This window comes from Polypterus senegalus, chromosome 17 (assembly GCF_016835505.1).
Source record: "Polypterus senegalus isolate Bchr_013 chromosome 17, ASM1683550v1, whole genome shotgun sequence".
Taxonomy (NCBI): Eukaryota; Metazoa; Chordata; class Cladistia; order Polypteriformes; family Polypteridae; genus Polypterus; species Polypterus senegalus.
The window spans coordinates 101,296,528-101,322,310 of record NC_053170.1 but is presented as its reverse complement, the minus strand read 5'-3'; the positions used below and the strand labels follow the sequence as shown (position 1 = coordinate 101,322,310).

Sequence of the window (25,783 nt, the reverse complement as noted above, 5' to 3'; positions counted from 1 at the left end):
AAAGTGAACCCCAAGTCAGTTTAAGGCGTTTGAAGGTCGTTTTGAAAAGGAGTTGTAGGAATGTGGGGTGAAGCACGCAGACTCCCCGTTTAGAGCGCCACGGCCGGCAGTTCAGGGGCACGAAGGCACAGACCACCCACAGCAGGGCACAAAATAACAAAGCAGGCGGCGGCGGCGGCGGCGGCAGTGCAGCTCTGCTCTGCTCTTTGGGACGTCACGGCTTTTATTGATCGACTCGGTTCACGTAGGGATTCAAACATACGGGGTGCACGTGGCGCTGCCAGCATTGACAGAGAAGTCGCCGTTCTCCAGGCACGCCCAAATACACGGTTACCTCCGCCGTCAAAAAGTCCGCGCGCTGCTCCCAATCCACGCGGAAAGTGGTCTGTGCAGGTTCTTCAGCCGCCGAGCCCATTCCTACTGCATCTCCACCAGTGTGAAGCGGCCATGTTGGGGGTTTGGGACGACACTGACGAACGTCTTGTAGAGCAAAGCCCCTCGGGGTAACCTGCAAATCACCTTGAAGACCTCCGAGCTGCGAGGCGGGGGGACGTAGACTTCTTTGGTGTATCGAACGATTCCATCTTCCAAGGCATACAAAGTGTTGTTCCGGCCCATTCCAACCTAAAGCAGACAGACAGACAGACAGACAGCTGAATATCTCGGTCGACGGTTCGATTCAAGTAACCAAAGAGAGAGCGCAGCACTGCCAAGAAAGCCCACTTTGTATCAGACGTAATCAATCAAGCTGTACATTTATTTTACACCCAGCCGGCTCGCCGCCATCTTAGGCAAAGCTCCTTCCTGTCCAGGTCACGCATGGCGACTCGGGAAGTACTTGGGAGTTGGGAGTGATCAGGATACACACACTTACGACAGACCAGGGACGAGGCCTACAACCCCTCCTGTCGACGTCACACACACCGCAATGGGCAGAAAACACGGCGGGCAGGCGGGCGACGGGTATGGGAGCTCGTAGTGCTGCGACCGAACTCTCCGACACCCGACATGGGCCTCTGCAGGACAGGAAGCTTCACGGAATACGAGGGATCCTCGGAGATGAGCTCTCACCCAGTCGGGAATTCAAAAGAATGACCCTGACCAGGCAAGCACCCAAACGTACGAAAGGCGGACCGGTCAGCAGCGCTCAGTGGTGCCCGCTGGGTCACAGCACATCCGTCACGTTGGCTTCCCAAAGCGTCTGGCGCACACCATACAGTATGGGCACGGCTTACTGATTTATAGGTCATAAGGAAATGAACTTACGTTAGCTCCTGGGTGCCAGCGCAGCAGACGCTGTGTCGCTAAGATGTTGCCAGCGTGAACAAAGTTACCTGCAATTCAGAGAAGACAACGATTACACGTCAGGGAAAAGCCACGGACGGCGTCAGGTTCACCTCTCTAGGACAACACGCGGCACAGCCTTTCATTTTCTTAAGCTAACCTGTAGTGAGTGGACGAACGAACGAGACTTCATCCTCGTAGGCGAACATGGCACACGACACTCGCTTACAGAGCATCTTACTTCCCGATATCGTGATGCGGCCTTCGATACGGTAAAATCAGAAATGTGTCGTGAAACCTAGCAACACACAAAACAATGACGCAACAGCTGGCAGGACGATGGCTTTTACTGACCGTAGCGCGCGTCACATTTCAAATAACGACCGCTTTGGAATACGACTCGCGTGCCACCCTCTCTCGAGCCACGACTGCCCACGAGCGTCAGTACGCCACTCGCTAGCGTTCAGCGAACAACCCGCGCTAGAACTCTCTGTGAAGTTTCACGTAAATTTGAGTTGACTGTCAAAGTATGACGGTGGCGTGCGTATCCGGGACTTGGCAGCTGCCCACCGTATGCCGAGAACGACGGGATCTACGACTGTGAAAAACAAAGACCTTATTAAAATTATTATTTCATCCAACTGCTTTTGTATTTCTGTATTTCTGTATCAAGCAGGTGGACATTATTTTATACAACGCCGTCAATGTAGAATATGCCAAGAACAATAGGATTTGTTTTTCATGGGAATGGAGTCATCATTTTCCTTTTATTTCTTATGGGAAAAATTCATCTGGTATAAATCAAAGGGTCTGGAATGGACTAAGGACGCACACCGAGGTCCCACTGTGTAGATTTTTACAGTTTTAAAAATCCTCGGATCCAAACGGAACACCACAAAGAGGAAAGGCCCGGGCACAAAGCACGAATGAACCCTCAACAGTTTATCGGGCATTGGCAAGGCCAGTCACTTAGATCTGCCACCTAGCCATAGTCGAGGACCCGGAGGCCTGCCAATCTGAACAGGACCCCTGGAGCTGCAGTAGTAAGGCAGCCCGCCGACGTTTTCACCGGACATTAAGTGCCCCCCCGAGATGCGTCACTTGCACAGCATTTCAACAACTAGTCGTTTCGATCTAGAAAAGCCGAGGCGTGCGTGTATTCCAGCAGCGATTTTCAGGACACTTGGTACACGTGTTTCTCATTGGCTGTAGGGTGGCACCAACCCTAACCCACCCCCTTCTCCTGTATGCATGTTGGCATCATCCGGCTGACACTCAGAACGACCACCAGAGGGCGAACCGGAGGTGACTGCCAGCATTCTTTTATGTTTGAGTGCTGCTTTGGAAATTGAAGAGCGCCAACTGGGCGATGGCATACATGCAGGACCACAAGACAGGCACATTAGCGAGTCTTCATGGTTTGGTGTTTTTTATTATTTTTTTCTTATACGATTTATTTTCCTTCCCGGGCAGCGCTGGGTATTTCAGCTATGCTAGTCACAAATATTTACTGCCACAGCACCTGAACCAGCTGTACGTCAAGGACTCTCAACACGGAGACGCATCAACGAACAAAAACAATGGAGACTTCTTATACCGTCACATTTTTTGAATCCATATCGTTTGCCAGGACTTTTCCCCCCATGGTTCTTAGAGCTGCCACCAGACTTTTTTGATGCACACCTTGCTGGGATGGCAAGAGGCTGAAGTGACGTCAACAGGCCTGCAAACACACAAAGGATGGCAAGGTTATAAGACAGACAGACAGACAGACAGACATCACAGAATCATCTTTACAGATTGTCGTTCCACTGCACACGACTACCTTGAAATTGTTCTAAACTCGCTTGTCCAGTTTAGGGTCAGGGCACACATCCTGGCATGTGCCACCAGCTCTTCAGAGTGGCGACTCATATGGGACCAACTTAACATTTACCATTAAAACAAACAAAGACCCAGGCAGACACCCTTTAAAGACCGACGACTCCCACTGCTTATGAACAACAACGAGGCCTTTAATTACGAACATAAATGAAAGGCGAACTGAGAGAGAAGACCAAGTAGCAAACCAACAAAAGGAGAACACGGAACCCTGCAGCCACCCGGGGCCCAACTAAACAGGCTGCCCAACTAAACTGGCTGCCCCAACTAAACTGGCTGCCCCAACTAAACTGGCTGCCCCAACTAAACTGGCTGCCCCCAATCCTCTGCAGTTGTCCCAAGGTCAGCCAGGTGCTCGCCACCAGCTCAAATCCCAAGTCTACACTCCATGTGCCATACGTTTGGGCACCCCGGTCAGAATGAAACGCTGTGGTAAGTCCATCAGGCAGGGATACCGACTTAGTAAGCGAGAAGACACTCTGGCCGTCGGTAGGTTGGAACGTCTCACGCTGATCCAGAGAGCCGTGTCTTTAGATCATTTTTGCAACTGTAAATCATGTGACTGCAGGGATAGTTTCAGGTACAATCAGTTGCAAAAATGGAGTGGGTGAAGAATTTGTGTGGCATGGAGGCACCCCCGTCTTCAAGGGGAATCGCCCTCGCCATTGTGGCCAAGTAAAGCACGTAGTTCTCTTTCGAAAGGAGGACGGCTGCAAATTCCCGCCGATCGAGGTTCTCATTACAGGGCTGCCCTCTTCAAAACGGCTCGTTACACCTCTGCCAACAGTACACCAGATTTAGGGGGCACTGCCTTCTTTTTTAATTGTTACAAACAAGCCACATTTAATAAAATGACCCGTTACACACAACTCTTAGAGTAGATCTGCTTTAACAGATGCCTCCATCCAAAGTGACTTACAAAACAACACAATCAAATCAACGGCAGTTTGGGAGGACTGTTTGAAAAGAAGCGTTACAGGCCAAGGCTATGGAACTGATCATCACAAGTGAAGAGCTCAGGGCATCAAAACCACCGACAAGTCGACAGAAATTCACAAAACAGTCCTCTGGCACGTCTTACACAATGACAGGACTTGGGTGTCTGGATTGAGATTGGATGCCATGTAGAGGTGGTGCCATCAGATGCCATTCATCAGCACCCCGAATGGTCGGGAAGGAGCAGTGGACCTCACAATCCTCAAGGATTTGAACGAAACGTGTGCTGCTGCTGCTGCAGTGATCTGAACGGAGGACGAGTGACGTGTGGCCGCATTTGGGTCTTCTGCAGTGGCCTGGTAGCACATGCCAGTACTCCTGCCAGCTGGAGTCACAGCAGTCCAAAGGCGAGCTGTGCTGCCCACTCCGCTCGCTTAGGACTGCGGGGAAGAAGCAGACCAAGCGGACAGGGCCGTCTTAACAGCATTATGGGCAAAGCAGTGCCCTGGGACCCCCCTAGCCCACCCACCCAGCCCAGCCCACCACTCAGCAAGTCACAACATACAGAGATTAGCATGGGGCAACTGGCCAGCGTGCCCATCCAGGAGTTCAGACGGCCCTGTGCACGGCGCCCATTTTAAGGCGGCTGCTGCTGCTGCTGATGATGATGATGATGATGATGATGATGATGATGATGATGACCGACCACACACACACACACACACACACACACACACACACACACACACACACACACACACACACACACACACGGAGAACTGCAAACTAAACGAAGGATGAACCCGGGATGTCAAACTGCCGTGGACGCTCACACTCGGTCTGAGAATGAAAGGAGTACATTAACCCGGCATGTATGTTACGATGCAATATTAAATATCGAGAAGAAAGAAAGAAAAGTCACAGAATTAGCAACATCGCACACCGCCTCAGTTCATTATTCTAAGCAGAACCATTCACGACAAGCCTTACCTTACCTTAGCTTGGTCTCCATCCAGAACACTTAATATAAAAACCCACTGTACGGTTGAAAAAGGATGTATTTAACAAACCCGGACAGATTTAAACCACAGCATTTGTAAAAGCCTTTAACTGGCGCCCGCAAATCAAAGACTCACCTCCTCGAGCACGAAACAGCAAGGACAACAGAGCGGCCATTTTGACGTCACACCTCCGCACCGCCCCTCGACCTTTCACCCTTTGCCGCGTGCACGCAGAGCGCTCAACTTCCGCTATTTTTGTTTTTTTTAATTCGCCGGGCTGCCCGCGACTTTTAAAGTGGAGGCGGCTGATAAAAGGTGAGTGCCTGGGGGTCTTACGGCGTTACGAGTTGTTGTTCCGGTCACAGTCGGGCTTCCTTGGTGGTGAAGCACTTTTTTTTGTTTTAGTTGCCCTTTCGTTCCGCGCCTGACTAGGCTGAGCCGGGCGCTCCGTTTACAGGCTCCCTACCGTCGGGCTGACCAGCGGTGTTTGGGCCCCAAGTCCAGTGGCTGTGAGCGGCTATCGGAAACACGAACTGAAGTTTCTTGGAAAATAAATTCACTTGGCGCCCGTCTTGGGTTTATGTATTTATTTATTTGCTTGTTTTGTTCTTTGGCTTTCAAGATAGAACTCCTTTTGTTTTATTTATCTCGTTTTCGGTTGATATTCGAAGTCCGCTTACAAGTGGCGTTATTCGTGGACCGTATGGTTTAAGGGCACGTGAAATATTAATGTCTGTTAAAACTCTAAAATGCTGCATTTTATTATTTGGAAAAGGTATTACATCTACTAAGAAAACTTTATTCAAACGTATTTCAATCACTTCGCAAAAATAATGTCGACTTTATTAGAACCCACCAAAGCTCGCCAGGCCTGTCCTCTTATTAACATCAAGTCGAGTTCTGAACGTCCCTAACGTCCTCCTGTCCACCACCCTACCTGCTCGCTTATTCCAAGTGTCTGTCGTTCTTTGTGTAAAGAGAAACCTCCTGATGTTTGTGAGAAATTCACCCTTCACACGTTTCAGGCTGTGTCCCCGTGTTCTTGATGACCTCATTTTAAAGTCACCGTCTCGATCCACTGCACTCATTCCCTTCATTATTTTAAACACTCCAGTCAGGTCTCCTCTTCACCTTCTTTTGTTTAAACTGTAAAGGCTCAGCTCTTTTCATCTTTCCTTCATAACTCATCCTCTGTAGCCCTGAATCAGCCTGGTCGCTCTTCTCTGGACCACCTCTTGTGCTGCTATGTCTTTATGGAGACCCAAACTGCACCCAGGACTCCAGATGAGGCCTCACCAGTTTGTTATAAAGCCTGAGCAGAACCTTCTGTGACTTGTACTCCACACGTCAAGGCGCTATATAACCTGACACTCTGTTAGCCTTCTTAATGGCCTCTGAACACTGACTGGAAGTCCACTATGACTCCTAAATCCGTCTCATAAGGTGGACTCTCGATTTTCTGACCACCTGTCATGTGTTCAAACCTCGCATTTTGACTTCCTGTGTGTCATTCTTTACATTTACTGACATTAAATTTCATCGTCCACAAATCTGCTGAAGCCTGTCTGCTGTCCAAGTCCTTCTGTGATGATTTAACGGATTCCAGATTATCTGCCAATCCACCTATCTTGGTATCATCTGCCAACTTCACCAGCTTGTTCCTTATATTCCTATCTAAATCATTTATAGATATTTAAAAATAGCAGCGGCCCCCTCACTGCCCCCTGCTGGTCACCACTCTTAACATCGGCCAGTTCTGATGAAGTTCCTCGCACCTTCACCCTCTGCTTCCTGAGTCTGAGCCAATTCTGCACCCATCTAAACACATCACCCTGAACTGCCACTTCTTTTAACTTGATGCCCACCTTCTCATGTGGCACCTCATCAAATGCTTTCTGAAAGTCCACCTCAATCATCTCATCTGCTCCACTCTGGTCGTCTCCTTTTGTTGCTCCTCATGGAATTCCAGCCCGTTAGTAAAACACGACCTCCCTCTTCTGACCCCATGCTGACTGTTCCTAATATCTCCTGTCCTTCCAGGTGTTGCTCAATCTTATCCTTAATAATTCCTTCCATGAATTTTCCTGTGATGTTTCACTTTGAGCTTCCTGGCCTGCAGTTGCTTTGATCTGCCATGCTCCCTTTTTATATTATGGGATGATATTTGTCATTTTCCAGTCCGTCAGAATCTCTCGAGTGCTCAGTGACTTCCTAGAAATATGTGTGAAGGGTTTCTATCTGAACTCGCTGGCCTCCTTAAGAGCTCTGTGGTCAATATGATCTGGTCCTGGTGATTTGTCTCATTTCATTGTATTTAATCTGAGCAGCACGTCTCCCTCTAATTTCCAAATCCCTCAGTCCCTCCTTAGTAGTCCCTGTTACTGCTCTGAGGTTATCCACTTGTGAAGACCTCATTAAAATGTGACTTTAGGGGGTCCGCTATCTCACTGTCCGTATCTTTTAATCCCCCTTTACTCTTCCTGATGCCCTTCACCTCCTCCTTGACTCTTCTCTTACTATTAAGAATCTCTTGTGGTCGTCTCTCTCCTTATCTGCTGTTCCTCTCCAACTGTCCTTTAGCCTCCCTGATGTCCTTCTTGATGGTTGTCCTCATGTTCTCATACGCGCTACGGTTCTCTTTGCAGTCATTAGTCTTATATGCCTTATTCAGCAGTTTTTTCCTTTTTTAAATCTTTTTTAATCCACCGTGGAGTTTTTTTTTTTAGTTTCCTATTGTATGGTGAAGACGTCGCACTTCTGCATTTGGATGTGATGCGTATTCTATTATTATTGTGTGCGCCTCCAGACTGTCCCAGTTTAAGTGTCTGTGTATATGTGACTACCTTGCCGAGGTTGGCCTCCCTTCCAGTGTTGGCTCCTGCCGAGTCCTTGCCGTTTCCAATTCCGGAATTGAAAATTGTTGGGTGGCAAAATTAGGTCTGAATATGTTTGTCTGTGTTTATTCCTACACTCGGGCACACCAGGCCAATACGGAGGCACCAGACAAAGAAAATTGTGTCAGTGATGTGAGCAGAAGCACACGGAGTCGGGGCGAACATGCAAATTCCTAACTTGGGACCCCAGAGCTGTGAAACCTGGCACTACCCATCTGTCCACTTTACCATTGAGTTGTAGGTGGCTGGTCCTGCCTGCCTGCCTGCCCTGGCATCATCAGGTGTGCAAAGCCACCTTTATAGAGAGAGAGAGACACCCGCTCTTGGTAGGTCTGAGGTTACCTCGTTTAGTGGCCTTGGTCACACCGCGTTGGTCAATTGTGCTGTGTCAGATGTGCAGTGCGGGCACTTTAGCTGGGACTTTAGCCACGTTTTCTGAATATCGTTTACTGCTCTGATGCCTTGTGACCCTTGGTGGTCTCCCAAGAATGTCTACTTTTGTCGTCTTTTTTTGCTGTGTTTCATATACCTGTAGGTGCAACCTGAAAGGATTTCATTCCGTGAACATTTTTTACATGCAGTAAGTGTAAAGAAAGTCTGATTGATTTTTTTGGACATGTGCACCTTTAGCAAATAACAAAACCTAATTTATCTTTCTTTTGCATCTTGTAATTGCTGAGGCACTAGTCGCTCGCATTGCTTTGGCTGCTATTGTGTTCATTTCCAATGCCAGGGTCCTGCTGGCAAATGTGTTTCGTCCGACTGTACATTTCTCACGAATCCAGAATGAAATACGAGACGTGTTTGTGTGTGTGTGTGTTGTGAGTTCTTAGCAGTAATCCCTCCTTTAATGTCTTCCTTCTAGGTGCTTTGCCAATCATCTGCCCTGGCATGAACAGTGAGCAGGATCAGCCACAATGCAGTGCCCCCGGTCCAGATGGTGATGGCGAGGACTTGCCCGTTTTCACCTTTCTGCAGAAGCAGCTGGCACTAGCACATGAAAATGCTGCTCCAGAACTGCTTGTACTGGAGAGCTCGGACTCTGACAGCTCTTGCTGTTTCCCTGTTGGAACACTTCAGGACCCCTTGAAGCCTACAGAAGACGTCACGATGATCAGCAGTGAAAGTGATGACGAGGATGTCTATGTGCCTCTTTCAGAGAGGCTGAAAGAGAGATTCGGAGCAAAAGATGCTGACGTGTGCGGCCCCCTAGACACTCCTCTGCAGAGCGACAACGCTGAATTACAAAATCAATCCGAGAATTTTGCGCAGTCACTTAATAAGAATAATGAGCAAGTAACTGGCGCAGTGAGGCAAACGCATATGGTTGGCAAGGCGTCCGTTTGGGATATATCCGACTCCGAAGACGAGGCTGGAACTCTAAGGTTAATGGAAGGCCCAGGTCCGAGTAGCACTTCAGCTGGCAAGCCTCCATTCACTGGCCTGAAATCCGGTCTCTCGTCCCCAGTAAAAAAGCGTCTCGTTAAATGTAACCAAGAAGAGGTTGAAGAAAAGAGGCTTCTTACGCTGCAGAAGAAAAAGGAGCGGGAAAAGCAGCGGGCAGAGAGAGAAACGAAGAAACACGAGATTGAACGAGAGCGAGCAAAAAAGAAAGCTCTGGCTGAAGCGGTCAGGGCAATGAAACCAGAAGAATGTATAAAGAATCTGTTAGTCGATCTTTTAGTCGCGATTGATCCAGGCAAGTGTGCAGGTCACGTGTGCAGGTCGCAGTCGGCAAGTGTGCAGGTCACGTGTGCAGGTCGCAGTCGGCAAGTGGGGGGGGGGCCGGATAGCCGCTAGATTTGCAAAGGGGGTGGCATTTTAAAGTGAAATCTGTTGGGTTTATGTAACCGTTTGAGGGAGGTTATGTAATGCAAAATGACTTCTAAGATGACTAGTCGTTCAGTGAAAAAGATAACCAGCTGATTTGTTTAGAAGGAAATCTGGTGTTGGCATTCCCAGCCTTCATGACTGTAACTTGCAGCGCCGCGTATCCCCTCATATCCGACTCGGTCCGAGTCGCACTTTCATATGTCCGACCCTGACATGCTGCTTCTGTTTCAGGTGAGATGGCGGACTTTGCGGTGCATATGGAGATGCTTGCCTGGGCACTAACGGTGTCAGACAATGGGCAGAGCGCTTTAAAGACCTGGCCGGTCATCCATCCCTGTAGTAGATCAGCTTCCCCTAACGAGAGCCACAAATGGAAATCTTGATCGACTTGTCGGAGACCCAAAGTGCAACAGCGAAATGCAGACGTCTGCTTGAAGCTGGCCTTCAGACTCCGTGGCAGACATCCATCCACTAGAATAAGGACCCTGAACACTCTAGACGTGAACTAAGCTGCCTTGGCAGTTGACATCTTCAGCTTGTCTTCATGCCATTCAGCTTTTGTCACAGACCGTTTTAAAGCTCCACTGTAAATCGCTCTTGCACTTGTCTGTGAGGTGTCCCGCGTTGTGAAGAGCACAGAATGTAAAGGACTCTCTAGAATCGGCTCCATCACTGAATAGCGACCCAGATCATGACACACAGTTGGTATGACGGTCATCGACTGTCCTTTCAGCCATGTTGTCACTAAACTGCTGAACCGAGCACCAGAGCCTAACGCTGTACAGTAAGGGCCAGTCCTGGCCTTCTCAAATGCACTTGCAGGTTGACTTTGCGGACCAGACACCTGATGGGATGGACGGCTTCATTCAAAGGACAAACGGCTTGATGCTGCTGCTGCTGCTGTTTTTACTTTTGTTGTAGGTCGAGTAATAACTTGATGTCAGACACTGCTTGAAGTAAACGGGACGATGTTTTGAAGAATTCAGTCAAGTAACTGGCATTACGTGACAGGATTTCTTGTTCTTTTTCCTCCCATTTTATTTTCAGCTTTGCTGCAGGTAGAAGGCGGAGGCCAATTGCTTACTCTGTTACAGTCCTTGAATTACAACTATGTGGTGGAGAGCCAGGCTGTGCCGTGCAGCGTCACTTGGAAGAGGAGAACGCACTTGACCGAGGTACGTCAGTTTAGGCCAGCGACACTCGATGGCTTTTAAATACCCTCTTGATGAGACGTTGGGCAGCACGGGGGTTCACTAAACAAATGAGTCTGGTGGGTTGCAAATGAACTTTCGAATACGGAGTTCTTGACATGTCGATGTGCATCTCACTTTAACTTTAACTCTGTATATCGTAATCAGCTGCTGCTTTTCTACCGACTGTTTCTGTGAAGTTTCTTTGTGGAAAGTCTCGTCGTCGACGTCTCCTCTCAATCACTGCACATGAGCTCCTTGGTATCTCCACTGGGTGGCACTGTCTGCTAATAGATGGCAGTTTTTTGGTAAAGCGCAGGCACAGGGTAGCTGAGTGCAAGCTGAAGAAGCCCACATGGCGGTTGGTTATGTCTGCCCCATTACGCACGTGTAGATCGGTGCTCTTTCTGCCAGTCTGCTCCTAAGGGTTTCTGATTTATTGATCGCTAGTACCACCCTGACGCAGACCGTGCGGACCAAAGACAGACGTCTGAAGTGATGAGCTGCTTCATGGCTCGCTGCGCCAGGACCCCAACAGCACGGCAAGTGTTAGGCCGTCTTTTGTTAGTCTTTGTATCTTTTTGACGTTCAGAGAGATTAATGTCGGTTTTCTGCGTCTCCCAGAAGCGACTAACACCTGCTGAAGCAGGAAATGCTGACACTTTGGTTTCCGAGGTGATTAAGTAAAGAGTAAGAAGCAGAGCACAAATGTGCAGACAGAGTAGTTCTTCAGGAGATCTTGCCACACTAGTTGCTCGTACGTCTCCTTCACCGAGGCCTTGGCATCTTCCCCGGGAGACGTGCAGCAGGCGGTTCACCCAGCTGAGCCCACGCTGACCACACTTGCTGGTATCTTTTGCTTAGCATGCGAGGTAATCGAGCCGATGAAAAAGCCAAATGAAGGTCTGCTTGAATACTTTGGTTAGGAGTTGGGCCCAGAAGTAGGCGAGCCAAGTTCTCGGGAGGCGTCCTGTCACGTCGTCACTGCCAACCAGCGGTGTACTTGGTGCGAGTCCATGTGCTGCTTTGCTTTTCTTTGTGTCATTTGGTCTTTCGTCACTGTCACTCGTGCCTGTAGAATATTCCCGATGTCACTTTGATTTGTGTTTGGGGACATCCCCAGACTAAAGCCTTCTGTGCAGACAATAAGCGATTGTATGCAAAGTGAGTCACTAGTGCCTTTAAAAGAGCGCCAGAGGGGGGACTGGATGGGGGCAGGCGCGGACCGCCAACTGCTGAGCGTTACTTCGGTGCAACCGAGAGCCCCAGCTGAGTGAAACTGCTGTGACGACGTCCTAAAGGGTCTCGAGAGAACATCCCCAGCCGCATTATCCTGGCGTGAACTTTACACGTTCGCGCGGCGCTTCAAAGATGGGCTGCGGAACTTCATTATGTTAATGCTGTGATCTAGAGAGGGAGCGGTGAGCAATGGCTTCTCTTTATGAACCAAAGAAGATGAACCAAGCACTCTGTCGGGAGGGCGGACAAGCTGGTTGAGGTTGGCATTTGAGAGGCTTGGCTGCATCAGGACCAAAGTGACCAGCCGTCATTAAGGACCCCTCGGGTCTGACTGGTAGAACTCGATGTCTTGGAAGGATGTTGGGCTGGCGACTCGTGAGCTAAGCCACAGGGCAGCCGGGCGGTGATCTGATGCCCTCTGGAGCGTCCACACGTCAGAATAGCATGTGATGTCTGTTCAAACCTTTTACGTGAATTCATTTTGTTTTAATCTCCCTCTTGATGAAGACCACTGAGCTAGAGAGAGAGGAAGTCTAGATATTGAGAATTCTAAGAATCGCAGCAGTGCCCTTCTAAGAAAACCCGAAATGTAATCGGCGCCCCCTCGGGGTTAACGTTTGAGGTGCACCATCTGTTGGAATGCACAGGCTAGTAAAACGCTAACGGATGGCGCATGTTAAACATTTGTGGTAATAATAAAATGCCCTGCTCAGACAGACATGGCAACTGGACGGGCACGCGTAGACACACGGGCGCTGGCTAAGGTGATGAGCTGCTCTCTGTTACATGCCACTGGATATGGGATTTGGGAAAGCCGCCCTGATGTTTGTGAGGCGCCGTCTTTTGGATAACTGGACAGGGATACGTGCGCGTTCTGGGTCCTTGTGTTAAACATGGTGTGTTCTGTGCAGTGTTACAGTTGTCTTGTCTTTTATCTCCTCTTCAGGCTGGAGAGACGCAGTATGCCAGTGAGGCCAATGTGGTGGTTCTTGTGCCGACGGAGGATTTCATTTCCATGATCCTGTGCTCCTCGGAGGTACGCCGTCAGTAACGCTGTTCTGGTTTGTGCTTTGCAGAATGTTTGCCAGATCCTGATCATCCAGTTCAGTTCATTAAACTGCCCGTCAAGTGCAGTCCAGTTCTCTTCAGCAGTACGCACAGCAGATAATCTCCGTAGTTGTTTGGCACTGCCAGCCCATAAAGCGTGAGCGGGTAGACTTGTGCCAGTCCTGCGGCAGGTAAAGCCGAACCAGAAGAGACCATGAACTTGTTGCTAGTCACATGTTTGATAAACTTTGTCTGTTGTTCTTGCCAGTGTCGCACATGCCCTCCATACTGTGCCCACTGTAAGTACGTGTCGGAGGGCAGCTTGTGCCCAGCGCTGACGTTTGTGTGGCGTGATCCAAGTGTGTTTCAGGTCGTGTCATGTCTGGATGGGTTCTCTGCCGTGCGCTTTTGAATTGTGTGTGTGTGTGTGTGAATCTGCCGAGCCCTCCGATGGCCTCTTCCACTCCTAAAACACGCTCGACTTCAACATGGCAGTGCCGGGCCGGCCGGCCGGCTGCTGGGAGGGTAGAAGGGCAGCTAAAGAGACCTCTTGGCTGCCTCGGCCTCTTCACGAGGTTTGGGTTCTTGTGTCAGAAATCCGCGTCGCTTTTGTAGTTCGGCTAACAGACGTGTTGTTCTTTGCACCTCTTTTCATAAAACAACATTAGCGGTTGTTTACTCGTCCGTCGTTTTACCAAAACGTGAATTTGATTGTGTGCTCTGAACGTCCGTCCTTGTAAGGCTTCTTTGAGAGACGGGATGTACGGGAAACCATGATTTAGGTCAGCACTTGAAGCGAGAAGGTCTGATGTCCCCGTTGTTACCATGGAAGTGTGAAGACCTGCTGCTTCACTGTGGCGTCTTCTGTCACTGCTGTCCTCGGACGTGTTGACCAGAGTGACCCTTTGAGCGCGCGGCGGCGCGGCGGCCTTGGCTCATCTCAATGTCGTGCGTCTCCTAGGGTTGGTCACATATGTTCCTGTAGATGAGGAGACCAAAGAGCAACGTCAGGCCAGCGTACGGCCCTGAGGACCTCGCCGAGAAGATCCATGGATGACGCACTGCGTGCCTTCGGGCTCTCTTGGTCACTTGCCTGCTTTACATGTGATCTCCGCAGTGCCTTTGATTGAAACATTGATCACGTGTGAGAAATCTCGCTGAGGAACGTCGTGAACGGCGCCGTCGTACACGGATGTTTGGGTCATGTGACCTGCTGACTAAAGCATTGGACTTGGGATCAAAAGCTGTCCGTGTGCTCTACCACCGGTCGGTCTGTCTGTCTGTCTGTCTGTCTGTCCTGTGTCTGCACTCCCACAATGCATTAGGATGGCACCCTGTGTGTGGAAAGGCTCTGAATAAAATGAAACGTGTTTGGTAAGGCCACCGAAGAGCTGACTTCACTGACACGCGCAGCGTCTTCATTGATTATTCTGCAAATGGCGTCCTGTGACGGAGGACTCGTATTTAACTCATTACAAGTGACGCACCCTCGAGCTACGTCTCTCAAACGCCAAAGTCATTTTGGTCATTTCTTAACGATGATCTTTGTGCCCTCCTTCCTCATCCCAAACCTCCGCTAAATGTTTATCGCTGCACGACCTCCGACCTGAAGACCACCCAAAGCACTTCAGAGTGTCGGCAGCTGACGTCTGAGGGACACGTGGCAGGGACCCGCCGGCAGCACTTCGGTCTGCAGCTCCTGCTTATTGTTGACCACCAGGTGACCCCACAGAGATTTGTGTCCCCCTCTCTGTTTGTTGTTCTGCGCTGCTGTTGTGACTTTAACGATGTGAGCAGGATGGCGGCGAATACAAAGCACCCGACGCGACCGGGACCTCGATCAGACGGGACGGGCTCTGGACGCGTGTGTGTGCGCGTGTGTGTGTGTGGACGTGTGTGGACGTTTACTCACATCTGAGGGGATGAAGATTCGGAGGTCCAGAGGTCTGTCTGTCTGTCTGTCTGTCTGTCTGTCTGTCCGTCAGGGCCGAGCGTTGAGGTGAAAGTGAACAGACGTCCCCACCTCGAACCCTGCGCGGCTGAGTGAGGCTCGGCTCTCCGTGACCCTGAACTGGCTAAGCTTACTGGACTCGAATGGATCAGTAAACTGGTTCAGAAAGAGAGGAGTTTGGTGCTTTGTGCCACATTGGTGACGTACGTCTCTTGGTTTTCAGGTTTGAGCAGAAGCAGAAAGCTCGGCCTCTAAAAACATACATTGGATTGAAGACACAAACTACAATGCGATTCCTGCTCAGTGTTCATGCCAGGCTGGCCAGCAGCTGAAGTGACGACTTCAATATTGCGTAGGGTGAGTTGCCAAGAGTGGAGCTCAGATTTTAAGCTGGCGCTGCAGCTGGCACAAGTAGCCCTTTGCCTGTTAGTTTTAAAAAAGGAGGCCGATTGTGTATCGTGGCCCCGCACACAGCTGAACGCAGAAGGCCTGATACGTGGGGACCTCGACTCGTCGGCTACAAATGGCCGTGACACTCTGACTTAACCCTCGCACGAGGATCAGTGAGCGTGAAACTGAATTTGGACCCTCGCCGATCCTGATTACCAAATCGTTCAGGACTCGGACGTTGGCCGTTCATACGCGTTATGTGGTGGCTCGCGTGACGAGCCGTGAGGCACTTGAACTGTCGTACGGCCGCGGAGACTCCCAGCCTGTGTCCACATCCGAGTTGGCGCCTGTGGTCGTGTGGACCTCCTGACCGTTTCTTCCATCGTTTGTACGTTTCTGTGGCGTTTGATGTCATTTCATTAAGACCGTTCCTGACATCTCGGCACCTCAATTAGCGACTGGGTGGCATGGATGGGCTCCTCCTGCCCTCTCGGTCTCTCGCCTGTTACAGCAGGCCTGGCATTTCCGCTGAGCTCGTTCTCCTGTAATTTGTGTGCTTTTGTTGTTTTCACTTCTAATCCCAAATACACAGATGAGCTCCACAAGCTGCTGATCTGCTGGGTGTCACGTGAGGCTGCGAGGAGCTGCGACCGTACGCGTGGCGGCCTTCTTCTCCTCCTCCTCCTCCTCCTGGCCTACACGAGCTCACTGAGATGATGATGATGATGAAGGCTTCTAATTTGAGGCCACGTTGCTTAGGAGGGCATCAGAGATCAAAGGGCACGCGGTGTTTATGTGCCAAGCACCAGAGACGGGCTGTTGGCTCTCTTTAGTAGTTCACTGATGCCACTGATGGACGGAGGAGTTTCTGATGGATACGTTGATGTTAGGGTTAGGATTGGATCTGGAACATCACTAAAATAGCAAGAGAGGTTTATGAAGGAAAAAATGGACATTCATATGTGGGTTTGAAAATGAAAACGAGCGACTGCAGCGCTTCACGTTGTCACGCATTCTCTCACTTCTAGGAACGCCAGGGCATCTCTACCAGCGGCAGGCAATCTTTGAAAAGCTGGGCACGGAAAATATTAGAGCACTTTGGAAAGAAGACCCTGACGGTGGCCGTGGTGAACCTGGAGACGTACTTCAGGTAGGCTTTGGGCAGCCGCTCGGACCTGATATCCATACGACGCAGGGCACCGTGCCCGGCTGGCACTCGAGCACCGTTACAGGGGTGTAAGGCATCCAAACACGCCGCTGCTACAGCATGGTACGGTGGGGCGCCTTGCTTGTGTTGGGGCATATTTTAGGGGTGTTTGTTTGTTTATTTATTTAATATTTGCCTTCAATAAGTGGATTTAGTTTGAAGGGAATGTCAGCGGCTTTCATCGCACAAAAATACACTCAAGTTTGAACGCTCTGTCTGCGTGTGACACGGGCACGAGGGCATATGGAGGGAGTGTGTGTGTCTGTCTGTCTGTCTGTCTGTCGGTCGGTCGGTCGGCCATGACGGCCTGCTTGTACACCGATCGTGTGATCACTAGGACTTCATGACTGAGAGCTTCGCCATCTTAAAGCGGCTGAGCCGTCCCACCAGTCACCGCCTAACGTTTGCTCTCCACCTACTGGTCCTGTTCTGAGCCTCCTTCATGTTGTCGTATCCATTTGTTCCTGGCACACATTTCATTTGAACCATCCGTGTACAGTATGGCCGCCTGACCCGATCGACCCCCAGCGATGCAGCGAGAGACAGACAGACGGACGGAGTGACAGAGTGACAACACCACGGGTATCGATGGCTAGTTGGCTTCTCTTCACACTTGCGCTCATTCGTGATCAGATCTCCCTCAATAGAAATCCGAGCGGTGATCTGCTTCAGTCCACACAGCGTTGTGCCAGAGGAGCGGTGGAGAGCGGTGACGTGGGCGAGCAGGCGGGCGCGGTACCCAGGTGAGCTACGGTGCTTGGCGCTCAGGTGCGTCTCGTTGGATTGCAGTCACAAACAGCAGTGCGATGAAATGACGAGAGGCTTCTGGGAAACGAGGCGCAAAGTGAATGAAGTGGAGTACCCGGGTGAACTGGCGAATGTCGAGACTCCCGCTAAGAGAGGCCGTTGGTGCCGAGATTCCTTTTAGGGTTTGACTTTTCGTCCGGCTTGTTCTAAAGCGATGATCGGCGTTGACGAACGGCGTTGTGTTGTTGGCCTTCTGTCACAGACCTCCGGTACACAATGCAGATGGAGGGTGGTCTTCGCAGACCGGCGCCTAGATCGCTCCCCCCACAATCTGCATTCGCCTCTCCGCCAGTCCACATCTGGAGGCTGCTGCTCGCCAAGTGCCATCCCGTCGTCCGCCCCAAGAGCAGCGAGCCCTCTCGTCTCGTGTGAACGTCCAAGTCCTTGAAGTGACAGTGGACATCGTGAGACTTACTGCAGAGAGTCCGCCACGCCATGTGACCTGAGCCCGCCGTATTGACGCCGTTGACACGATCGCGTGCTGACGCCGCCGCCGCCTGAATAAACGCCTCTGGTCTGCTTTTAAATGTGCAGGTCACAGAAGTGTCAGAGCCAGCGGAGGTTTCGCGAGGAGGTACTCGGTGACGGTGACGCTGGCAGTAAAAGGAGGAAGAGAAAAGCAGGTGAAGATGTTCTCCCCAAGGTCTCCAGGGTGGAAGTGGAAGAGGTACGTTAAAGAAATCGTGATCTCGGATAAGCGGCAGCGTCCGCGAGCCTCCGCTTGTCTGTGTGTCCGTCATCTTATGGGGCAGGAAGGACGGGAATGTCAAAGAGTTTGATTTGGTGGCACAGGCGTCTGTCACTGGAATCATGAATGTCGTTTTCACGATCGTTTAAGGTCGGTTTACGTAAGGCCGTGTCCTCCGTGAGCCTCGTCTGTCTGTCCGTACCCGCCGGTGTTTTCTAGAATGTCACTTTTGTGTTTCTCGTCTGCAGTTTGTTCTTTTCTTTCTGTCTTTTTGAATGTAAAATGCATTGTTGTTTGAGAAACGTGCCAGCTGGCTGTGCCCACCAGTCTGACGTGAGGTTTGCTCTCCACAGGCGCTGGTGGATCTGCAGTTGCTCACAGATGTTCAGGTTCACTTGTCCGAGTCCTGGAAGGCCTTCTCCGATTACGTGGCGATGGTGTCCAAGGCCGTCGCTGAAACTCCTTTTAAGTAAGTTGGAAATCCTTCTGTATGGGCAGACGGCGTGGCATGGCATGGCATACCTGGCACTGCAGCGCGTTGGTGTCTCGTCTCCTACAAACTAGGGACTAATGAAGTGGTGACAATGCATGGCGCTGCTGTAAGATGGTGACGGTGACGGTGGTCCTCTGCGCCTTTAACCGCGAGTGGCGACTCTCGTCACACATGTGAGTCTTCTGCTAACAAATGGGTGGTCTCCACGGGTGGCACAGCACGGCTCTTCAGATGGTAAATGTGACACCCGAGCGGGTTGTTGGTCTCGTGTCATGTCGTGTCATTGACTTGTCACATTAGTGCTTTATAACGACGTGTCGCTGAATGACCAGCCGGTTGTGTGTTATGCCAATGATTCACCGCTGTGGGCACCAAAGTCTGCTCTGCCACTTTGACTTTGTTTGCCAACGGCAGTCTGCCCCTAATAAAGCCGAGTCGTTCGCGCGGCTCTGCCACGGCCGATGGAGGGTCAAACATTGTGCTTTTTTTACAGGCGCCAACGTGACCAGGCAAGCTTCAATTTCTACTTGGATGGCGAGTGGGCAGGAGGATGCAAAGTGGACCGGAATGGCAGGGGGCTTCTCCAGGTGTGGAAGAGGCAGATCCAGCAGTTCAATCGCGTCAGCCCTGAAATTGCTAGTGCCATCTTGGCGGCCTTCCCATCACCCCAGTCACTCGTTAAGGTAGGACAGCCACCCGCTGGTTCATGGTGACCGCGTGGCACCTGATTGTCTTTCCACTGTGAGCCGCCTAAGCGTTTTGTTTAGTAAAGGAGACGACCAGTTGGCATTTGCTCACCGTGCCCTCCTTGCCCTTCATCCTGTTCAGCTCCTTTACTCCTCTTCTTCGTTTATTTTAAGTGACACAAAAGGACTGCTGGGGGGAAACTCCCTGAACGTGAGGGGCTTAAAAAAGCAAATGTCGAATAAATAAAATGGAGGAAAGGACAGACGGACGGACGAGAGTGACCTGCGGAAGGCGTCAGGCGTCAGGCGCTGGCACCTCTGAAATGTCGTGTCACCCACAGAGCGCAGGCCTCACTCAGTCCTCTAGGTGCCGATGCCCGCTGGAGGTGCCGATGAGCAGGCAAACCCGCATGTCGCTGCCGCCGCCGCCCGGGTGAAGCGTCCACACTGGTGACGTCCTTTTCCGTTTCTCACCAGGCCTACCGGAAGTGCAGCTCCGAGGCGGAGAGGCAGAGACTTCTTGCAGACGTGCAGGTCCGGCGAGGAGAAGGAGTGACGGCGACTTCACGCCGCATCGGACCCGAACTTTCCAAGCGCGTTTATTTGCTGCTGACGTCATGTGACCCAGAACTGTCCCTGGAGGCTGCTGGTTAGACGCCAAGTCTGCGTGAAGAACCGTCAAAAGCGGGCATCAAGCACGTGGTACCTGCCAAAGGACCATTCTGGTGGCGTCTGAAATGACGTGTGTGGTTTAAACGTGGGCACCATGCCCAGCCGAATGTTGAATGTACGTGTAAACCTAATTGTCATCTCCTCGGGTTTAACGGGTGGGCTTCAGGGCGAGCTTTGAAGGCCGAAAACAAATAAATAAAGGGGTCCGGCATGAAGACTGGAGAGACGTTACTAGGGAGGGGTGGGCACACGTGGCCTGGCGTCGGCCTCGGGATTCCTGACGGTGAGAAAGTCTCCGCGCAGCCTTAGAGAGCACAAGATGGCATTCACTTTGCCCACATGTGACTGGCAGGTTGTGTTGAAGGCTCCGTCATTCACACCAAAGTCGCTGCTCTGACTTAATATGTGAATAGCAGACACTCATGGGGGGGGTATAAGGGGGTCCGGCTGAGACCCGCAGCCCACCACAGACACCCTGCAGTGAGTGACGTCATGTCACTCGGCCCTCTGGCACTAATCCCTCTAGTGTGGCAAGAGGAAGACCACACAGATTAGAGGGGAGTTTTGGCTGAGTTGCCCCAGAAAGTGCCAGCCAGGACTGGTAAGGCTGCCCATGTACTTCCTCCTTGCTGATTTCATAATTCATTTCCTTTACTCAGTCCAGCTGAGTCACTAAGGCGTCCCGTCGTCCCCTTTATTTGTCGACAGCAATCGGACCAAACCAATCAAGATGCCCTGCCTGGGTGCGCAGACGCGGGCACCGTTTCCAAGTGGTTCACTTTACTGGATTTGTCGTGCTGGCCTGTGATTTGCACTTTGTTTTCAGTGGGTGTCGCCCGTCCCTCCCCAATTCATTTGTGCCATTGTTGACTGCAGGGCGGAGCCAGAAAGAGGTGGCCAGTGTGCCACCCTGTGCCAGTGTTTGACATTTGATGGTGAAGAGAGCTGCACCTCACCTGGCCATGGCCATCTCCTTGAGCAGCAGGTGACAGACACAGTAGGTGACACAAAGGCTGTCCAGTCAATGCTTTTTGTCTTGCTGATGCCATCTGTGCCCAGGGTGCCACTCTACTTGTACTTGCATCAGTGGTTGGATTCCTTAACGCTGGGGCACAGACATTCCTGTTCATTGTAATCTGCTCCTATTGCCTTCCTTTTTGACGGATTTCTCCGTTGGCACCCTCCTTGAATGATGGCACCAGGTATGCAGGTGGGCGAGTCCGCTGACCCCCGACCTTCCTTCCACGTCCAATGCAGCCCTTTAAACGTTGCCTAAAGGGTCAAGCGAAACCCCTCCTTAAATCATAAAACTAACGACGGAGAAGCCAAAGGTGGTCTTTACCAGCTGACAACGAATCGATATTGTGTTTTAATCAAAGGAGCAGCTGTGCTTAAGTGGCGGCCCACCAGACGCAGGCACTGCCACCGCCACCGCCACCGCCGCCTCATCCATCACACTAAAGCAATATCATTAAAAGATAAGAAATGGCAGTTAGAGAGCTGAAGATTCTGCTTTATGGTTATTATGCCAGTCTGTAATAATACAAGGCGCCATTAGCGGGCTCTCTTTTATCTGTTTTAATAGTCCGAGCGCCAGCTTGGCAATCTGGGGCTCTGATGACAGGCAAATGTGTTTGCACTTATCAAGTGGACTTGTAAATGAAATTGTGCCGAGCGAACGTCACGACTGTCACCCGCTAGGAAGGAGGAGCAGCGGGCCACACAGCCGCCTGCCCGCCTCCCCAGGGTGCGTCGCCTAATCTCCTCGCACACGACCTCCGTTTTAAAACTGATGAAAGGCCTGTGCCACCGCCATCTGATCTCACGAAAGGCCGAGTCCTCAAACGGGCAGGCGGGCGACGCTCCTGGCTTCAGAGGCCACTTCTCTGGTGACGTGCGATGGCAGCCGCGTGGCATCCTCACACAGTGAGCTCTGACTCGCTCCATGTATTCACCCTGCCTTTACAGTGGGAGCACCCGCTAGGACGCTGTGATGGTTCAGATGGCACTGGCGCCCATGGCATGCGTTTACTGCGGGGTGCCAGACGTATCCCACCTGCTTCTGTTTTCTAGGACCCATCATACGTGTGTGGGGCAGCGTGGGGTACCCAAGTGGAGGGTTGGCACTCGCGTGTGTGGGCGGGACTCATTGTTACATTTCTGATGTTGACTTTAGATGAACCCGTCTGCTGTGTGGCGCGGATTTCATGGCCACTTCTGTCAGATCTTAAACCAAACCGGACGGTCAGCACTGCACCCTATTGGCACTGACTGCCGTGGCACTCCGTCTCTCTCTCTTATGCCACAGTTGCCCCCTTGCATTCTCAGACCGGTTTAATCCACCTCAAGGTCATGGAAGGCCGGAGTCTCTTCTGGCAGCATTGGGTGTTGGACAGGGTGCCAGCCCATCACTGGGCACACATGCACATGTCCACTTTGTTTTTGGAGGTACGAGTGGTCTACCCGCTGTGCCAACGTGACCACCTCAATTCAGCCAACTGCAATGTCCTGCGATTATCGTTCAGTCGCGATGCTCGAGTGGAATGGCAAATCGCTCCTTCTGGGTCTGTGCCATGATGTGCCCATGTGCTGCCAGTAAAGGGCACAGTCCCATCGGGCACCCTGTGCAGACGTCACAGAGCTGTAGGGTCCCATGGGGCTGACGAGGCCTCTCGAGAGCTGAGGGGAAGGCAGCAGCCTGATCCCTCTGGTGGGTTCTCCTTTGAAAGGACTCCCGTGGGCATCGTGCCAGAGCTGTGCAGCCTGTAGGCTCTTGGCAGTAATTACGGAGCGCTGTAAAGGACAAGGCGCATTAAGCCAGCCTGGCAGACGGCTCCTTCATCGCGTCCTAGGTGGCAGGGTCACGTGCTGAACTGACGAATGTGAACGTGTTGAGGTCTCGCCCGTCGGTCACTCGACGTCAATCGTCACCTTTGATGGCCCTCGCCCCGTGAGGAAGGCTGACGGATTTCATGCCACCTTTTTGGGCTGTGTGCTGCTCTTGACCTGGCGCTGTTGCTCGTTGACTTGCTGTATGCCGAGTTTGTTTCGTGAAGCACCAGTGTCCGTGGAGGAGTGTAGGCTGACCTTGGCATGAGGTGCCCCATTTTATGGTTGTGCTGCCCTTCTGGATGTTTGATCTACAGGGTGCTCTCCCGTGGCACGGCCATCCATTTTCTGCCCATCATGGAGTCTTCAGGACTCCACGCCCGTCCCTTTCTGGGTACATGCACCGACTCTCTGCTAACCCTCCGGTGGCACAGGGCACCCATGTGGATGCCTACTATGATTACCATGGCTCACCTGCAGTTGGGTGCCAGTTAGCCAGCCCTCTTTGTTTTGTTGTTTGATTGCTAACTGAGGTGCCCACAATGGGGAGGAAGATGGAAGCACACAGAACCCGGGTGCTGCCCTGTGGTCTCGTGTTTCCTTGCGGCTGGCTCACTTGCTCGTGGGCACCGCTTCTCAGGTGTGTGAGTGCCCGCTGAGTGGGCTCAGCGCTTGTTCCTCCTGTTTCCCCAGCAGGCCTGCTTCAACCTCAAATAGACGAATAAGAGAAGGCTGGCGGAGAGGAGAGGCAGCTGGGCACCTCCTTGACTGGCAGCCTCTGTTTCCATGGCAACCGTCGTTTTTTTTTTTTTGCCTTCCATCTCCCAGTTACAAGCGCAGTGGATACTCTCATATAGCGCCTTTCACTGCCACAGACAGTCTCGCCTCGAGTGCATGGAGCGCCTTGTGATGTGGGCAGAGTAGCCAGCCGCCCGCAGGAGGGCGAGGAATGAATCTGATAAAGTGAGAAATGGGCGAGTCTCTACGAGCCGAAGGCAGCGGGCAGCCTTGTCATTCGTGATGCGTGATGAAGAACAGGGAGACCTCGGGCTGTTTCATATAGCGCCTTTCACAGCTCGTACTGTCAGTGTGCCACTCGAGTCAAGTGCAGCACATGAAAGTCTGGCGGAGGGCCACACAGGGCACCAGCAGTCAGTCACTCAGCAGGAGTGCCAGCATGTGGGCACAGAGAGACCCTGGCTGCCATGCTGAACCTTTTACCGTCTTGGTGTGTGCCACATGGGCAGAGGCTGCAAGTGCCACTCCAGTGTCATTTGAGCAGGCAGCTCATCCACAGTGCCCTGGTGAACCCCCTGCTGTCCTCTGCCCGTCCATTATGCCAACACGCTCCAGTGGTGCAAGTGTGGCTTAGGAGCTGAACTGCCCGATTCTGAGCGTCATGTGATTGTGTAAGGCACTATATAGAAGATCAAGCGCCCCCTGATGTTGGACCTGCCTGTGCCCGGACCCCCGTGGTGGGCGAGGGCCTCCCTGTCAGCTCCGCTACTTCATTTGTCTGTCATGCTGGCTGGCAGCCTGTAGAGGGCAGTGCTGCTTCAGATTTCTCCCATGGCATTCGGCCCACCTCGTATGAAACTGGAGAGTATCGCTCACAGGTGCGCCCACAGCCCTATTTTGGGCACTGCCACCCCCTTTTTTTGGTTTTTAATCCGCTGATTCCTTCTTCTGCCCCAAGCCTAAGAACCCCAGGCGGTTTACCTCACCAGTGCTGCCCTCCATTACATGCGCCAGGCCCTTCACACGTCTCTGGAGTTGGCACACCGAGGCAACCAACAACCACTCAGTGGATTCAGAGAAGATTCAAAAGAGAATGGCCACCTGTGCCCACCTGGGCATCGCTCTGCCACCTGTGCACAATTCTTGTCACAGCTCTTGAGATTTCTGCTTCATCCAAACGTGTGCCAGCTCTGGAGTGGGTTGTAATGTGTCACAGGTGTGAGGGTCACGTGTCTAAGGAGGCTGTCGCAACTGGGCACCCAGTCTGTGCTGACGAGTGGCTGATTGACTGGCAGGGAGCCTTCCAGAAGCTGACTGCCCTTCACTGTGCCCCTCTTTTGGGACAGCCCATGGTGCCAATGCCCCCCTGAGTGAAGAATCCAGCTAAAAAAACCTGTGAGACGTCAGGCCTTCTCTGTCCCACCTGCCTCACTAGGAAAGGCGCTATATGGAGGGCACACTTTGAACCCTCTCGTGTGAGGCGCTATATAAACCAAGTGAGCTCATAATGGCTTTGACACCCAAACAGGCTGACTGTCAGAAGTGTGCCCACCCACTTGGGCTATCCTCAGGCAGGCTGCCCAGTGTGGTGCCCATCCTCCCTGGCTTGGTGACGTCCTGGTCGGGCACCTGCCCAGTGCAGAAGGGGGTGATGTTGGCCCAGAGTATGACTGGCATACCACCTGCCTTCAGTCTGATGAGGCGTGCAGAGGACCACCAGTAGAATTGGGGGAGGGGACGTGTGAGTGACAGAGCGGAGGTCACCTGCACTGGTGGCCCGGGCGGACACAAGAAGTGTCCGAGTGTCTGTGGTCGTCGGGACCGCCTGGACAGAAGAACGTGACGTCTCATCACCTGGCAGGAGCCCAGCGCTGATCCCAATTCAACTCCTGTGACGCCAGCAGCATTGAATGCCAGGCAGGATTCACACCTAGATGAGCTGATGCCAGGGCCCTTGAACTACAAAGGAGCATGGTGCCAAATGTCGGTGCCGTTTATAACAAAGTGCCCTGGCATA

General features: G+C 51.8%; 2 protein-coding genes across 2 annotated transcripts; one reads left to right on the top strand and one right to left on the bottom strand.

Moving 5' to 3' along the window:
- Window positions 1-203: 203 nt before the first annotated feature.
- On the bottom strand, window positions 204-5,340 carry mrpl27 (mitochondrial ribosomal protein L27). Its single transcript, XM_039740109.1, has 4 exons — window positions 5,238-5,340; window positions 2,882-3,007; window positions 1,267-1,334; window positions 204-624 (listed from the first exon to the last, which is right to left on the bottom strand). Exons 1-4 carry the CDS (start codon window positions 5,275-5,277, stop codon window positions 418-420), a joined length of 441 nt encoding a protein of 146 aa, XP_039596043.1. The 5' UTR covers window positions 5,278-5,340; the 3' UTR covers window positions 204-417.
- On the top strand, window positions 5,279-20,414 carry eme1 (essential meiotic structure-specific endonuclease 1). Its single transcript, XM_039740105.1, has 9 exons — window positions 5,279-5,417; window positions 8,862-9,695; window positions 10,877-11,004; window positions 13,205-13,294; window positions 16,675-16,796; window positions 18,195-18,327; window positions 18,702-18,817; window positions 19,335-19,524; window positions 20,005-20,414. Exons 2-9 carry the CDS (start codon window positions 8,888-8,890, stop codon window positions 20,179-20,181), a joined length of 1,764 nt encoding a protein of 587 aa, XP_039596039.1. The 5' UTR covers window positions 5,279-5,417; window positions 8,862-8,887; the 3' UTR covers window positions 20,182-20,414.
- Window positions 20,415-25,783: the final 5,369 nt, after the last annotated feature.

Coding starts and splice junctions, on each gene's coding strand:
- mrpl27 (XM_039740109.1), bottom strand. CDS start 5,277: ATGGCCGCTCTGTTGTCCTTGCTGTTTCGTGCTCGAGGAG. Junction 3,008..5,237: donor GCTGTTTCGTGCTCGAGGAG/GTGAGTCTTTGA, acceptor GTGTGTTTGCAG/GCCTGTTGACGTCACTTCAG. Junction 1,335..2,881: donor TGGATTCAAAAAATGTGACG/GTATAAGAAGTC, acceptor TCTGAATTGCAG/GTAACTTTGTTCACGCTGGC.
- eme1 (XM_039740105.1), top strand. CDS start 8,888: ATGAACAGTGAGCAGGATCAGCCACAATGCAGTGCCCCCGGTCCAGAT. Junction 18,328..18,701: donor CCAGGGTGGAAGTGGAAGAG/GTACGTTAAAGA, acceptor TGCTCTCCACAG/GCGCTGGTGGATCTGCAGTT. Junction 18,818..19,334: donor GTCGCTGAAACTCCTTTTAA/GTAAGTTGGAAA, acceptor CTTTTTTTACAG/GCGCCAACGTGACCAGGCAA.